The sequence below is a fragment of the Coregonus clupeaformis genome, unplaced genomic scaffold, assembly GCF_020615455.1.
Source record: "Coregonus clupeaformis isolate EN_2021a unplaced genomic scaffold, ASM2061545v1 scaf0224, whole genome shotgun sequence".
NCBI classification, from domain to species: Eukaryota; Metazoa; Chordata; class Actinopteri; order Salmoniformes; family Salmonidae; genus Coregonus; species Coregonus clupeaformis.
The window spans coordinates 476,532-493,363 of NW_025533679.1; the positions used below are offsets into that span (position 1 = coordinate 476,532).

Below are 16,832 nucleotides of genomic sequence, written 5' to 3' on the forward strand. Positions count from 1 at the left end.
CACGTTTTTGACGGCACTGGGCCTTTAAAGCAAAAACAGCACGCAGACAGCAAGAAGAGACCAAGTCAAGGTTCAGTAGTCAAATCGGGGTTCATCTTTAATTTGCTGTCTGTCTTTGGAACCCAGGCTGAATGTCAAGCACAAAGCACAGAAGTACTAGAAATGCTTCACATAGAGCAAGTCCAGGGGGATTTTTGTACTGAGAGGAATTATAGACTATTGATCTTTGATTGTTTTATTCGGCCAGTTCTACCCTGCAAGATGTTTCAATTCAAACCTTACAGATGGCATTCAGGATTACCCTCCAAACAGAGGTTTCTAACATCCATGGTCTTTCCTGGCAAAATGAAACTTAAATGTATATTGTGAAAGTTGAGTTTGAGTCTAGAGAGAGAGAGAAAGGTCACTGATCAAGTCTACATTTTCCTTTGGGGTCTAGTTTTTCTAGTCACAAAGACTGCCACTGACAATAGTGACCTTTCTAGAAGACAGATAGGCGACTTGTCCTCTGGAGTAACAACTTGATTCCAGTTTGTTGACCTTTGGCTCTGTTTAAAGCTCCCCAGTCCCAGTCACTGTCACACTGTGATACTCAGTGGCTCCCTAGTCCCTATATAGTGCACTACTTTTGACAAACCCCCTATGTGGCACCGCAGAGACCAAGAACACTATCCTACCCCATCCGAGATGTAGAAAAAAATATATAAAAAAACTTTTGACTTCAGAAAAATTAATAATTTTGGCTTGTGGCGGCCGTTCCTGTAGACTCAAGACGCCCTCTCTATGTCAACGGTTCTTTGGCATTTAACTGAGGCAAACTTGATACGACAAGGCACTTTCTAGTTCGAAGGTTCACATGCACAGGTAACTGCCAAAATAAAGGGAACACCAACATAAAGTGTCTTAATAGGGCGTTGGGCAACCACAAGCCGCTAGAACAGTTTCAATGTGCCTTGGCATAGATTCTACAAGTGTCTGGAACTCTACTAGAGGGATTCGACACCATTCTTCCACGAAAAATTCCATAATTTGTTATGCTTTGTTGATGGTGGTAGAAAACACGGACTCAGGCGCCACTCCAGAATCTCCGATAAGTGTTCAATTGGGTTGAGATCTGGTGACTGAGACACCCTTTAAATCCCCAATGCTCCTTTCAGACCCCTCTTTGAAAGTCACTGAGATCCCTTCTTCTAGCGATGGTAACCAAAATAATGGGCAACTGGGCACTTTTATACATGACCCTAAGGGTGTTAATTGCTTAATTAACTCAGGAACCACATCTGTGTGGAAGCACCTGCTTTCAATATACTTTGTATCCCTCATTTACTCGAGTAAGTGTTTTATTACAGACAGAAATACTCCTCCGTTTCATCAGCTGTCCGGGTGGCTGGTCTCAGATGATCCCTGTAGGTGAAGAAGCCAGATGTGGAGGTCCTGGGCTGGGGTGGTTACATGTGGTCTGCGGTTGTGAGGCCGGTTGGACGTACTGCCAAATTCTCTAAAACAACATTGGAGGCGGCTTATGGTAGAGAAATTAACATTCAATTTTCTGCCAACAGCTCTGTTGGACATTCCTGCAGTCAGCATGCCAATTGCATGCTCCCTCAAAACTTGAGACATCTGTGGCATTGTGTTGTGTGACAAAACTGCACATTTTAGAGTGGCCTTTCATTGTCCTCAGTACAAAGTGCTGAGCATGTAATGATCATGCTGTTTAATCAGCTTCTTGATATGCCACACCTTTCAGGTGGATGGATTATCTTGGCAAAGGAGAAATGTTCACCAACAGGGATGTAAACAAATGTGTGCACAACATTTGAGATAAATAAGGTTTTTGTGCGTATGGAAAAATTCTGGGATCTTTTATTTCAGCTCATGGAACCAACACTTTACATGTTGGGTTTATATTTTTGTTCAGTATACACACACACACATACAGAGAGACAGACAGACAGACAGACAGACAGACAGACAGACAGACAGACAGAGACAGAGAGCAGGAGAGATTATCATAGAATTTGACTCCGCAGTTATCAGTGAATCAAATCAAGAGGCTCTCTCTCTTTGAATGGGTCAGGGGTTAGCTCATGCAATTAAGCCTTTTTTTACAACTGTTATTGGCTTACGCGATAGCTCTAAAAATGACTTTACCGAAGGCTGAGAGGACAAATACTAATCTAAATCACGTACAATGGTAAAGCTAGGGTAAGTTTATTTTCTTTTACTCACCGTGAACTTGGGAGGTTGAACGGGTCATGTTGCAATTTTAATGAGGTTTGAAGCTTGACCTCTGGCCAGGTTTCATTCGTTGTGCTATGCTCTTCTCTCTTTGTTCTGAGGTTAAATATAGTATATGTTGGAACTGTTTTAAATATTAAAGCTACAAGGTCAAGGAGGTGGTTCCGTCAGTCACACACCATGAATCCTAATGAGATGTATCGAAAAACTAATTGTATAGAAAAACCCATTGAAATACCAATTCCAAGAAAAGCATCAGTAAGAAAAGAGAGAAGGTTTTTGAAAATCCAGCATTGGAATGGAAATAGCGTTTGAGTAATGGACAGATAAAAAGTATTGAAAGAGTGAAATAAATGGACTCGCTATTTGGAGTGGAGGAAGGAATACAGATGGAGGAGTTATACAGACGGACGAGATGAGTGCTCTTTTAGAAACCCAGATGTTTGCCCTTTGCCATCTTAAAAGATTGCCATTTAGAAAAATGTGCTATTCAAAATATTAATAAGATTCCATATTCAACAGTTCCTTGCTTTTTTTGCTAACACAGTTGTAGCCAACCATTGTCCCTGAAAATGAAACACCTTGCAGCGTAGACTGGCCAAATGAAAAATACAATCTAAGATCAAGAGTGGGTGGAGAGCAAGAAGAAAGTGGGAAGTCTGTATCTCTGTAGAAGTGTCTGTTGATGTTGGGAAGGGTTCAGACACCTTCTAGGGGTGGATCCCTTTGTTCACATCATCCTTTGTACATCCACCATAGAACTAGGTGGATTCCCCAATGAAAGTTAGAGGGACGAGGCAGCAGGCCGATAAAGTTGAGGCACAGTTGGCATCGACATTAAAAGACTACGTTCGAGATCGACTACAAAGTATATTGTCGTCAGACTGCACAGAATCACTGATCTGCAAATCACCTTGCGTCCCTAATAACTACTTATTACGTGTTCAAGACCAGTGAGTCTGTGCCTTGTCCAAACTGATGCCCTCAAATACGCTGACATTCTTACCCTCTTCCTGTCCCAGGGACTGGTCACTCAGCTGGGTCTCCAGCGACACCTGCTGGCCGCCGCCCACCACCTGCGCATGGCCCAGCCCCAGCATGCCCTGCTGCGCCGAGCCCACCGTGGGAGGAGCCTCCTGCTGTAGGGTGCCGTCTTCCAGCTCCACCTGCAGGTCATGGGTCACGGTGGTGCCGTCCATGGGGTCGTCCAGCGGCGAGGGCTCCGGGTTCTGCTGTTGGTGGAGCTGCTGGGCCAACTCATACCTGGGAGGGGGAATGGGGAGGTGGATTCAGGTTGTTTACTACTTTGAGCTACAAAACTAACAGAAATCAGCCATTTTTTATGGAAAGATTTGACATCTAGAGATTTAGAGTTGAGAAAGTTTAAATTTCACACAAATTTCAGCAACGTGACAATAACCAAATTGGGAGAGCGACGCTCTCGCTAGCCAGTATTCCTGATCACATGACCTGAATTAAGGCCTGTAGTTTTTCCTTTTTCCTCCTGGTCAGATCACATGACCAGAAACAACTCTGTGCCCGACAACACATGAGCATTACTAACCTGTGGGTCTTCATGTGCTTCCTGCAGTTGGGCGAGGACTTGAAGGTCTTCTGGCAGTAAGGACACATGTAGGGCCGCATGTCGCTGTGGGTTGTCATATGACGGCGCAGGCTGCCGCTGGTGGTGAACGTGGTGTCACAAATCAGGCACTTGTAGGCCTTGAGGCCCGAGTGGGTCCGGATGTGGGCCTTCAGCACCCCAGAGGAAGCAAAGCCCTTACTGCACTGGACACACTTGTATGGCCTCTCTCCCGTGTGAGACCTGATGGAAGATGACCCAACAACGTTAATATCATGAGACATATCATCACATGAAAAGAACAGAAAGGCCTGCACACTGAATATGCTCCCAATTACCACCTTTATTGACAACGTTTCGATCCACAAGGATCTTCCTCAGGTCATATCACAAACACATTGCATATCAACCCTGGGTGTAGTAGAATGTTATGAATGTAATGTAATGTTAAGACCGGTGATGTTATGACTGGGTGTGTTATGGTCTGAGTCAATGGCTCAAATTAGGAAGAATAAATAGTTATATAAATGTCAAGGGACTCTAATTTGCAAGTCCTAAAAAAAACAGTAAGCATTATGCATTATGCATGGTGTACGCAGTAAATTCCCTCTGACTGAGGAATAGGTTTATCAGTATAATGTGACAAAGTTTTGACTTGGGCTCTGTCATGGTCTGCAGTAAACAGACACTAGGGAATACAGAACATCAATCTCAGATAGGCTGAGTGGAGCAGCGAAGGCAACGTCGTTATTAAGGTAAAAAGTAGATTTTTTCTTCTGTTTCCTCGTCTATCGAGACTGTGACCTTTATTAAATAGGCTGTTTCTTTTCTCTTCCCCACAGTAGTAAACTGAATAAACATTTTAGTAAAGGGGAAGATTCGATGTGTCAGCCCAAAGGGCAAAACGACATCCTGAGAGAATCAATGAATACTGCTCGGGCAATTACTCCTTGGAGCCCTAAACTTCAATCTCCCATTTTTCTCATCCTAAGAAAAAGGCTGAAACTGAATACAATACTCATTCTAGCTACTTTTTCCTGTGGTAAATGGTGGGGAGACATTTTCCAGATATATTTGCTAGTTAATGGACATATCCACCACTGTGACATTACACGTTATTCCTGACAACAACCTGGAAATTAAACCAGACAAAAATAAAATGGCCTGTCACAAAATTTCACATTTTAGTCATTTAGCAGACGCTCTTATCCAGAGCGACTTACAGGAGCAATTACTGTTATGGTTATTGGCCCAACGCTCTTAACCGCTAGGCTACTTGCCACCCCACACTACATCTGAATATTTTTTCTCCCCTTCTCTTCCCTCCGTACATGTTTTCCTCTCTACCTGGCCTGTCTTATCATAAACCAGGCTGGCAGGGCATACACAGCAGAGGCATTAGCCAAACCTGGGTTCAAATAGTATTCGTTTTATATACTTTAAATACACTACATGACCAGAAGTATGTGGACATCTGCTCATCGAACATCTCATTCCAAAATTATGGGCATTAATATGGAGTTGGTCCCCCCTTTGCTGATATAACAACCTCCACTCTTCTGAGAAGGCTTTCCACTAGATTTTGGAACATTGCTTCCAGTCAGCCACAAGAGCATTAGTGAGTTCGGAGACTGATGTCGGGCGATTAGGCCTGGCTCGCAGTCGGCGTTCCAATTCATCCCAAAGGTGTTCGATGGGGTTGAGGTTAGGGCTCCGTGCAGGCCAGTGAAGTTCTTCCACACCAATCTCAACAAACCATTTCTGTATGGACCTCGCTTTGTGCAGAGGGGCATTGTCATGCTGAAACAGGAAAGGGCCTTCCCCAAACTGTTGCCACAAAGTTGGAAGAACAGAATAGTCTAGAATGTCATTGTATGCTGTAGATTAAGATTTCCCTTCACTGGAATTAAGGGGCCTAGCCCAGACCATTATTACTCCTCCACCAAACTTTACAGTTGGCACTATGCATTGGGGCAGGTAGTGTTCTCCTGGCATCCGCCAAACCCAGATTTGTCCGTCGGACTGCCAGATGGTGAAGAGTGATTAATCACTCCAGAGAACGCGTTTCCACTGCTCCAGAGTCCAATGGTGGCGAGATATACACCACTCCAGCTGACGTTCGGCATTGTGCATGGTGATCTTAGGCTTGTGTGCTGCTGCTCGGCCATGGAAACCCATTTCATGAAGCTCCCGACAAACAATTATTGTGCTGACGTTGCTTCCAGGGGCAGTTTGGAACTCGGTAGTGAGTGTAGCAACAAAAATCGCTGAATCCACAAATTTGAAGCGGTGTCCACATACTTTTGTATATATAGTGTCCTTCAGCTGCGCTTGATGGAGTGAATTGATTGAACCAATGGAATAGTCCCAAAAGTGCAAGCCCCTCCCACCTGGCACTCTAGGCAGGCTCAATAAAACCCTCATAGTATTTGAAAGATAACAAATACTACTTGAACCCAGGTGTCTGCCAGTGGCTCAAACCCTCCGCCATGTGCTCAGCCCTCCTCCCCTGCCTCCTTGTCCTTCCCCAGGCTCTGCTCAGCCCAGCTCATCCCTCTCCCTGGTTCTCTAGCATCAAATGAAGAGCTAATGCCACTAAGCCACAGGGGTGGACTCTAACTCCACTGATAACAGCAGCTCAGCAGCTGTCTGACACGCTACAGCAGGCTTATCCCAATGACAAGGTACAAGAGGATCTAAACTGAGGCTAAATATATAACTTCCTCCCACTACTGTATATCTATGGACTCAATCAGAAATACATTCACTGGTATATGTCGGCAATGCCAGCTGCTTCAGAGAGGACGATATTTCTAAAGAAAATTCTCCCTCAGGGGACATTTCCCACGAGGACAAAGGCTATTTTAGGCTTAAGGGTTAGGTTTAGGGGTTTAGGTTTAGGGTTATGGTTATGACAGGATTTTGAATGGAAATCAATTTTAGGCCCCCACAAGGATAGTAAAACATATGCTGTAATGTGTGTATGCGTGTAGAGAATAGCTGTACCTAACGTGCTGCTTGAGGTGGCTGGATTTCTTATAGGCCTTGTTACAGTAGGGACACTTGTATGGCCGATCGTTGTCCACCATCTCCAGGTACGTCTGGAAGGCCAGGCGAGGGTTCTGGGACTGGATGAGACCTGGGGAGGAGGGGACAATATGAACAAAGTGCGTGTGTGTGTGCATGTGTGCTTGTGAGGGAGCGAGTGAGCATGCATGCGTTACCGAGGTCCGTGATGAGTATGGGCTCTTGCAGGGGGATGTCAGGCAGAGGTAGGTTGCTCTTGGACACCTTGGTTTTGTGGGCTTTGCGTGGGAACTTGTGCTTCTTCTGCTGCAGGCTCTTGAAGTGGGAGGCGATGTGTGTTTTTCTGTGGCCCGACGTACGGAAGATCTTTTCACAGTGAGGGCACGGGAACGGACGCAAACCTGGCAACAAGAACATTCATCTAAATTAGCATGTGGAATTAAATTCAGACAATAATGAGAACTGCATCAGTTTGGAAATGGAAACGTATTCATGTCAGTTAAATCGAGAGACAAGCTCGAGAAAATACAAACTTATAAACAGTATCGTATTGAGTAGACCGAAATCGATTTAACTTACCAATGTCTCCTGAGATGACATAAAAATCAAAAGAAACCTGTGGAACGCCAACCCCTAAAGTTGTCAGCATGCTTCAGTTCGGCTAGCGCCTAGCCGAACTCGGCTAGCCGAACCGAACTAGTGTGCTCGCATACTCCCGTAAAAAAAAAAACGGCAATAGTTTGTCCATTTTGAGAAGCCATAGCCAGTATACATGTTATGTATGGTACGACGTGCTGTACGTCGTACTGTACGTTGTTATGGTTTACGACAGTGTGCTGCGTTACGGATGAATGGGTTGTCAGAATGCGTGGCACATGTCATTAAACGACAGAGTGATGTTCAATGTGAAACTGTGCAGATGTCCGTTCTTTTACAACTAGGCTAGATATAACATTGGCGCGAAGATGGCTGAATTCAGTTTACCACCGCCAGCACCATTCCTCGCCGTGCCTGGCGAACCTCCAGTCCCGTGGAATAACTGGCTTGATAGTTTTAACACTTATTTAGAAGCTATGGACTTTTCTACAATCTCCGACAAGCGGAGGACAGCACTGCTCCGTCACTGCCTTGGTACAGAGGGACAGAGGATTTTCAGAGCGCTTGGATCGGCTCCCATTCACTGCTGCAGTCAGCCTCTTACGGAACCACTTCGCCGGAAAGAGCGAGTGCTCCTCCGACGCTACCGGCTACGGAAGAGACACCAACGGCCGGGTGAGTCCATTCAAAGCTACGTGGCTAATCTGAGGGATTTGGCTAGCTCTTGTAACTACGGGACACTTCAGGACGAGATCATCAGGGATCAGTTGATAGAGGGGACGTTATGTGAAAAGACAAGGGAGAAACTGCTTTTGGAATCGGATAATTTACAACTAGATGGAGCTATTAAAATAGCACTCCAGGTTGAAGCGGCGTTGGAATGCTCTTCTATGCTAACAGACAGCTCTGCAGCATACACTCGCCCCAGCCATTCTCACACAGCAGCTTCAGCCCGAGCAGGCGCACTACAACGATCACGCCGCTGCGCACGCCCTCCCGCGCCGATAGCTGCATGGACACAGACACCGACATGCCCGTGCAGCAGGCACACAGACAAACAAACAGAACTAGCTGTGGCAACTGTGGGGCTAGCTCTCACAATTCAAAGGGCTTCAAACTGCCCAGCCCGTGGGAAAATATGCAAGAACTGTTCAAAATACAATCACTTTGCGAAAGTGTGTCGTTCTGCCCCCTGCTACTAGCTCCACCCAGAATAGGCCCTTCGTTTCATCTCACTCTCAACATGAACACACGGAAATCCGAACCGTCTCCACCAACCATGTGTCATTCAGGACATGCACTGTGCAGCTGGGTGAGGTGGGTTTGCCTTTGCTGCTGGATACTGGCGCTGCGGTGTCGTTGCTCAACCTTGCCACTTACTACAAGTTTTTCAGTCACCTACCACTCCAACAGCCCTCCACTGCCCTGTGTGGGTACGGTAGATCTAAGATAGACATTGTAGGCACCCTCCAGGTCCCAGTACACTACGGCACCAAACATCTGCCATCATTCACATTTCATGTTGCAAAGCGGGGTGCCAACCTCCTGGGCCTCGACCTCTTCACAGGCTTGGGATTCACACTGAGAGATGACAGTGGGTCAGCTATCTACCAGGTTACCTGCACATGGCAACAGAACTGGCCGACTCTGTTTGATGGACTGGGCTGCCTCACAGCCTTTACTCACAGGCCCCTAGTGAATCCGGAAGTGACCCCAGTCATGCAGCCCCTGCGGCGCATTCCCTTTGCACTGCGTGATGATGTCACAAGATCTCCAGTCACAGTTGGATGCAGGCATCATTGAGCCAGTCAACGCTGCCCCCTGGATTTCAAACTTGGTCATTGCAACCAAAAAGTCCGGTGGAATCCGGACCTGTGTGGATCTCCGTGCTGTGAACAAGGCCGTTGTCCCGGATAAGTACCCCTTGCCTACAGCTGAGGAGCTGACCGCACAATTCCATGGCTCCACGATCTTCACGAAGCTTGACCTTCGTCAGGGTTATCTTCAGGTACCCCTCCATGCAGCTAGCAGAGACCTCACGGCCTTTGTCACACACGCTGGCGTGTTCAGATACTACACGCATGCCTTTTGGACTTAGCTCCGCCCCCAGCTGCTTCCAGAAGGTGATGAGCACCATCCTCGCTGGAATACCTGGGGTGGCGGTCTATCTGGATGACATCGTGGTCCACGGCCCTGACCTCCACATCCATGATTATCGACTCCACAGAGTATTCAGTGCTCTACTGCGGAACAACCTGACCCTGAACGGTGGAAAGTGCACCCTTTGCAGCTCCAGCCGTCGAGTTTGTGGGCTTCCGCCTGTCGGCCAAAGGCATTGCCCCACTCATGTCGAACATTGAAGCCGTCCACCGGATCCCGGAACCGACCTCAGCCTCTCAGGTGGCCTCATTCTTGGGCATGACAGCTTACTACCTCCGGTTTCTGCCCCACTACTCTCAGACCACAGCGCCCCCTTCGCCAGCTCCTCAAGAAGGATGAGCCATGGGCCTGGACGGCAGCCTGCTCAGACGCGGTCCGCTCACTGAAGAGCCAGCTCACCACAGCCCCAGTCTTGGCTCACTTTGACCCCGTCTGCCACACCATTGTCACATGTGACGCCTCAGCTGGAGCACTAGGAGCTGTCCTCTCACAGCTGCAGAATGGCATTGAGAGGCCCGTCGCCTTCGCCTCAAGGGCCCTGAGCCCCACAGAACAACGGTACTCTGTGGGCGAACGAGAAGCACTGGCCTGTGTCTGGGCGTGCGAAAGGTGGCACCTCTACCTATATGGCCGTCTGTTCACACTCCGAACCGACCACCAGTCCCTCACAACGCTACTGTCAGCATCAGGAACTGGCCACAAGCCACTTCGGCTGCACAGATGGGCCGACCGCCTCAGACAGTATGACTATCAGCTGAAGTTCACTCCGGGGAGGGATAACGTGGTGGCAGACCTCCTCTCACGCTCCTTTGACGCTCCTACTCCAACCGTCTTGCCAGAGCGACAACGAAACAGAGCTTGTACAAATGCTCTACGCTCCTCTTCAGTCAGTCGTCTCACTGGAGGAGCTGAAGCAAGCATCGGAACAGGATCCCCACACTGTCTACCCTGCGCACCTACATACGCACTGGATGGCCAGCACATGTGCCGGAAGAGCTGGCGACTTTCGCCAGAGTGAAGCACCGAACTTTCTTGCTGGGAAGAAGTCTGTGTCTCTCGAGGGTTTTGCACTGTGGTCCCGAGTGGCCTGCGTGCGCATGTTCTATCCATGGCGCACGAGGGTCACTTGGGCATAGTCAAGGTCAAACAGCGATGTCGAGACCTTGTGTGGTGGCCAGGCATCGACCACGACATTGAAGCCCTGGTCAGGGATTGTGCTGCATGCCTCCTCAGTGGGAAAACAGGACAGTCCGCCCCACCCCCCCTGCAGCCTCTCGCATGGCCGTCCCACCCCTGGGAGCACATCCAACTGGACATCTGTGGCGAGATCCATGGACACGCAGTCCCTCACCATCAGCGCTTCCTGGTGGTGGTGTATGACCTCCACTCTAAGTGGCCAGAAGTGGTTCCTGTCGGAACTGTCACAGCACAGGCCATCGTGGACATCCTAGACAGCCTGTTCACAAGGTGGGGCCTACCCCTCACCCTTACCACGGACAATGGGCCCCAGCTAACCTCTGCCGAGTTCTCTCATATCTCAGCAACAAGGGAATCAAACACATCCGCACGGCCTACTACAACCCACAAGCTAACGGAGGGGTGGAACGCTTCAACCAAACGCTGAAGAACGGCATCAGAGCGCACCTGGTCCAGGGGTGCACGCTCCAAACTGCTTTGAATCAAACGCTAATGCACTACAGAGCAAGCAAACACACAACAACACAGGTCTCCCCCGCATCCCTCATGCTAGGTCGTGAGATGGAACTGCCACTGGACAGACTCAGAACACAGAGAGTAGCAGAACCCGGCGACTAGGCGCACTCCAAGAACAGCAGGCAGTGACCAGGCACCAAAGAGCAATGAAACAGCGTTTTGACAAGGCACACAGGGTGAAGAAGTCGATCATTCAAGTGTCAGACTGGGTCCGAGCCCGACGGCCTCAGCGGTGCAACAAAATGGCCTCATTCTGGTCGGACCCCTTGCAGGTCAGTCGACAACTGGGGCCCGCCACATTCATGATGAGCAATGGATCACGCTGGCACGCCAGCCGCTCAGAAAAGTCCCTGCCCCTCAAGGAACACGAAGGCACACAAAACAGACATGCAGGCCAGAGACGCCACCGGATGGACCTCCTCCACCACTACCACCTGAGCCCCAGCCTCTGTGGGTTCCCCAAGGGCCAGAGCCACAAAGCGGTGACGGTGGAAGAAAGGCCCTATGCGGGCACGGAACTCGCCCCTGCTTATCTGGGGACTACTTAACCTCTTTTCATTCTTAGGCTCCGTTAGGTGTCTTAGTCAACCTCCAGGTTAATGGACTGAACTGGCTAGTTTGGAGAGTCCATCCGTTTAAGGGTTAATGTTTATTTCTTACAGGTATCACTCTAGGTTCTTGCCCTATGGACATTTTATATATGGTACCAGTCCTGGTTTTGGAAAGGGGGGAATATGTTATGTATGGTACGACGTGCTGTACGTCAGACTGCACGTTGTTATGGTTTACGACAGTGTGCTGCGTTACGGATGAATGGGTTGTCAGAATGCGTGGCACATGTCATTAAACGACAGAGTGATGTTCAATGTGAAACTGTGCAGATGTCCGTTCTTTTACAACTAGGCTAGATATAACAATACACTTCCTCAAAATAGTCAGAATTAATCTAAGATAACTAAAGAAATCTGTCATACATTTTTACGTTTTTACCGAAGAGATCTTAGTCGCGCAATTTTACATCTAACAAAGATGTTTGGTGCAGTATTTTTCAATGAAAAGATTTACATGAAAACGACTCGTCTCTTTGAATGACAATAAAGACTTTATTGAAGAATCCCTACTGTTGACCAATCACAGACAAAGCGGCGTAGACTTCGGCTCCGAACTTCGGCTTCCCTCCAGAAAAAAATGTGTGCCCGAACAGCCGAAAGAACCCTCACCGAAGTCCAAAACAAACAAAATGTTGTCATAATATATGCACGAACTCCACCGAACTGTTTCGGCTGGGAGGCATGCGGACACCTTAACAGACTAAACCACAGTAACCTAAATGTTGTATTGTTGTTGTTTTTAAATTAACATACTTTTTTAATCATGCATTACGTAATTCAGAATCCAATTGTATGACGTGAATAAATTAAATAAACTTGAATTTGAACTAAATCACAAACACCCATAACAGCTTAGCTATACATGGCTTATGCAAACAAGTGTGTTTGAATGTTAATTAAAAAAGTTAAAATGAATTATTGTCCATACGGAGCACACCTAATAAAAAAAGGGAATGGCTTTGCATTAGAGGTTGGACCCGTTCCGAAATGGACCTGGAGCTTTCCCACCAGGACCCGATATACATACATTAATTTTTTTCAATATAGAAACCCATTCCGAACAGACCCGTTCCGTATAGACCTGGTCGGATCCAGACACGGTCCGATCCGAGTGTTTGAAGCAGCAGAAAAGTCATTTTTTAAGTTACTTTATTAACCAGAGCTGATAAAGAGCGAGAGAGGTGCCGCTCTAGCAGGCGGGGAGGGGACATACTGTGAGCGAGTGACACAGGGAGCAGGGAGGGAGAGACAGCAACGAACCAACAAGCCGACTCGCACTATAGTAGACTAATAGCTGCCAAAGCTAGTTTATTTATCATCAAATATGATTACGTAGTACCCGTCTTGACTGCATCAAACCGGGAGAAGCTAGTTAAGCTAGCTAATGTTAGCTAGCTAGGCTAATTGAGGCTGCAAGTGCATGCGCTTTCTCATTCTACAGTTACAAATAACAACAACTCCATTAAGAATATTAAGCAGCGGCCTACCGGTTGGCTCTTGGTCATTGTAGCCTATCCTTCTCCTTTATCTTTTAATTCCGTCATTTTAATTCCATCTTCCATTGATTAGATATCGCCTAACTTTTGCCACTCACAGAGATCTATGACTGTAGCCTATTGCGGCTTTAATGACTTATGATTGGCCAACCACAACAAGCTACACGCGCCACAATCCACTCTCATGAAGAGTAAGAGCAGCAGCATAAATTATTAAATATCTCTCTCTACTGCAGCAGTTGCGTTCGGATGTGTACGGGCCCTTTCGGACAAGTCAGTTAAAATTACACATACCCGAGACTTGTGACAATCATATCAGATCCGACCCGTGACATTATTTAGAATTCTGGATCCAGACCCGCTCGGGTCCCGGATCGGGTCTCGGGTATTCGGGTACAGGTGGATATGTGAAGACCTCTACTTTGCATCAATCAACACTAACGCCAACATGTAAATGCATACAGACGGATACGCGGCTACGTTAAGGTCAACATTCTAAAAGATGAAGCAATACCGGTAATCAAACCATCATGCAAATGAGAGATGAGGCCAGGGTTTAGATGGATCTGCGTTAAATTGTGTGTGTGTGTTAATTAAATAATTACGGAAGGCCAAGCGTTACATTACACCACATAACTCACCCAGACATCTTAATCTTGGCTGTGACACGAAATCCCAACTACTGCAATTAGTGAAAGGGGACCACAAACGTTGCCTTGGTAAAGAACCGCCTATCAAAAGCTTTACACTACACATCCGCTCACTAGGCTAATTAATGCTAATCATAGCTTTGGTGCACCACTGTGCATTCAATCTAGAAGAGGGGTACTCAACTACTATTTGATAAGGTCCGGTCTTCCTAGGTGGCAAAGGTCCGGCGTAGTAATAAACCCCCACCTCGCAACCCATACAACCCGAAACGGTTCAAACTGTTCACACCCCTCTTGTTCGCGTAGAGAAAATATTTCAGTTTTAAATCTTATTTGCTGCAATTCTACACATTTTGCCATGGGGCGGAGAGAAAATTGTGCAGTTTAAAGCTAATTTAAAAGCTAATTCTGCACCTTTTGCCATGTCTTATGTGTGTTCATATAATACTGGAGTGACTCAACAAAATAAAAAATGGGGCCCCCCAGGGGGTCGAGGCCCCTGGGAACATAATCTGGCTTTGATAACTACAGGATTTTGATAGCTGGTTACCCTAACTGACCTACCTAGCTAACATGGGCTAGTAGTTGATCAACTGGACATTTCTGACAGGTTATACAGTGCTTTCACTGTATTCATACCCCTTGACTTATTCCACATTTTCTTGTGATACGCCTGAATTCAAAATTGATTAAATAAACATTTTCTTCCCCTCACCCATCTACACACAATATCCCATCATTTTTGTAAATTTATTGAAAATGAAATACAGAAATATCTAATTTACATAAGTATTCACACCCCTGAGTCAATACACATTAGAGTCACCTTTGGCAGCAATTACAGCTGTGAGTCTTTCTGGGTGAGTCTCTAAGAGTTTTGCACACCTGAATTGTACAATATTTGCACATTATTCTTAAAAAAATTCTTAATGCGCTGTCAAGTTGGTTGCTGGTCATTGCTAGACAGCCATTTTCAAATCTTGCCATTGATTTTCAAGCCGATTTAAGTCAAAACTGTAACTAGGCCACTCAGGAACATTCAATGTCATCTTGGTAAGCAACTCCAGTGTATATTTGTCCTTGTGTTTTAGGTGTCTGTTTGAAAGCTGACTGAACCAGGTTTTCCTCTAGGATTTTGCCTGTGCTTAGATCTATTCCATTTATTTTTATCCTAAAAAACGCCCTAGTCCTTGCCGATGACAAGCATACCCATAAAATGATGCAGCCACCACCATGCTTGAAAATATAAAGAGTGGTACTAAGTGATGTGTTGTGTTGTGTTGGATTTGCCCCAAACATAACGCTTTGTATTCAGGACATAAAGTTAATTTTATTTTTTGCAGTTTTACTTTAGTGCCATATTGTGTTTTGGAATATTTTTATTCTGTACAGGCTTCCTTCTTTTCACTCTGTCATTTAGGTTAGCATTGTGGAGTAACTACAATGTTGTTGATCCATCCTCAGTTTTCTCCTATCACAGCCATTAAACTCTGTAACTGTTTTAAAGACACTATTGGCCTCATGGTGAAATTCCTGAGTGGTTTCCTTCCTCTCCGGCAACTGAGTTAGGAAGGATCCCTTTTTCTTTGTAGTGACTGGGTGTATTGATAAACCATTCAACGTGTAATTAATAACATCTCCATGCTCAAAGGGTTATATAATCAATGTCTGTTTTTTTATTTTTACCCATCGACCAATACGTGCCCTTCTTTGCAAGGCATTGGAAAACTTCCCTGGTCTTTGTGGTTGAATATATGTTTGATATTCACTGCTCGACTAAGAGTAGGGCTGTTGCGGTGACCGTATTACCGCCACACCGGCGGTCACGAGTCATGAAGGCAGTCAAATTCCACATTACCGTTTAGTCACAGTAATTAGGCTTCTCCAAGCTCTGATGCTGCTGATGGTCATTAGTAGCCTACCAAACTTGCTAACTGCATGGTACTCAGCATTCTATTGTCCCTCTAATAACTCTGACATTAATGCAAATGTTATCGAAAATCTAATCAAACACTTAATGAGAGCCCATGGGCTCATGTTGCGCAACATTTCTATAGGCTATGCAATTACACGAGAAAACAGCGTGATGGCCTCTATTAAAAAGAGGAGGATCTCATCAGCTTTCTATAGGCTAGGCCTACTATGTTTATTTCTCAACTTTCCTAATATTAAGCAAATATTAAGCACATTGCTTATCTTTACAACAAGAGTATAGCCTATCTGGCTGGCATGAAAATGAACCACAGGAAAAGCATCCTCCATTCGCTATTTAAGTGCAGAGATGACATTTTTTCCGCTGCCCCTGTATTGAGACAGGTGCATGAAAATGGTCCATTCTAAATCAAAATTAATTTCACACATATATTATTTACTATATGTAAAGAAAAAACTAAATCAAGAATAGTCTGATGGGTGACAATATTAGCCTATCACTTGTGAATGATATATTATCACTTGTGAATGATGCCCCAGCGTAAGGCAAGAAACAATGCCTTTTTTTTGTGCGACTTTTTCGAAATCATTGTTGCACACCGCCTAGCACATAGGCCTGTATGTTTTGATAAGGTTTGTATCACAACTAAAGTGGCCAAATAACTTCTTAAAATTAAGCACATTAATCCGCTTTACAAGGGGTGTAGAGCCTAACTGGCATACATAAGCAGCACGTGAGTTTCAAGTTTGGGGAAGATCATTTTCACCATAAAAATGCACCTTTATAATAAAAGCATTACCTGCATAATCACATTTGTGGTCACTT

The 16,832-nt window shown here is 46.0% G+C and overlaps 1 protein-coding gene across 1 annotated transcript in view; it reads right to left on the minus strand.

The window, feature by feature from the left end:
- LOC121558161 (zinc finger protein 236) overlaps positions 1–16,832 on the minus strand; it is a gene marked incomplete at its 5' end in the record, with an annotated part of 70,072 nt that overhangs the window by 39,234 nt on the left and 14,006 nt on the right. The window contains 4 exon segments of the mRNA XM_045214254.1: positions 3,245–3,501; positions 3,803–4,063; positions 6,827–6,959; positions 7,045–7,248. Coding sequence (XP_045070189.1) covers positions 3,245–3,501; positions 3,803–4,063; positions 6,827–6,959; positions 7,045–7,248 — 855 coding nt within the window.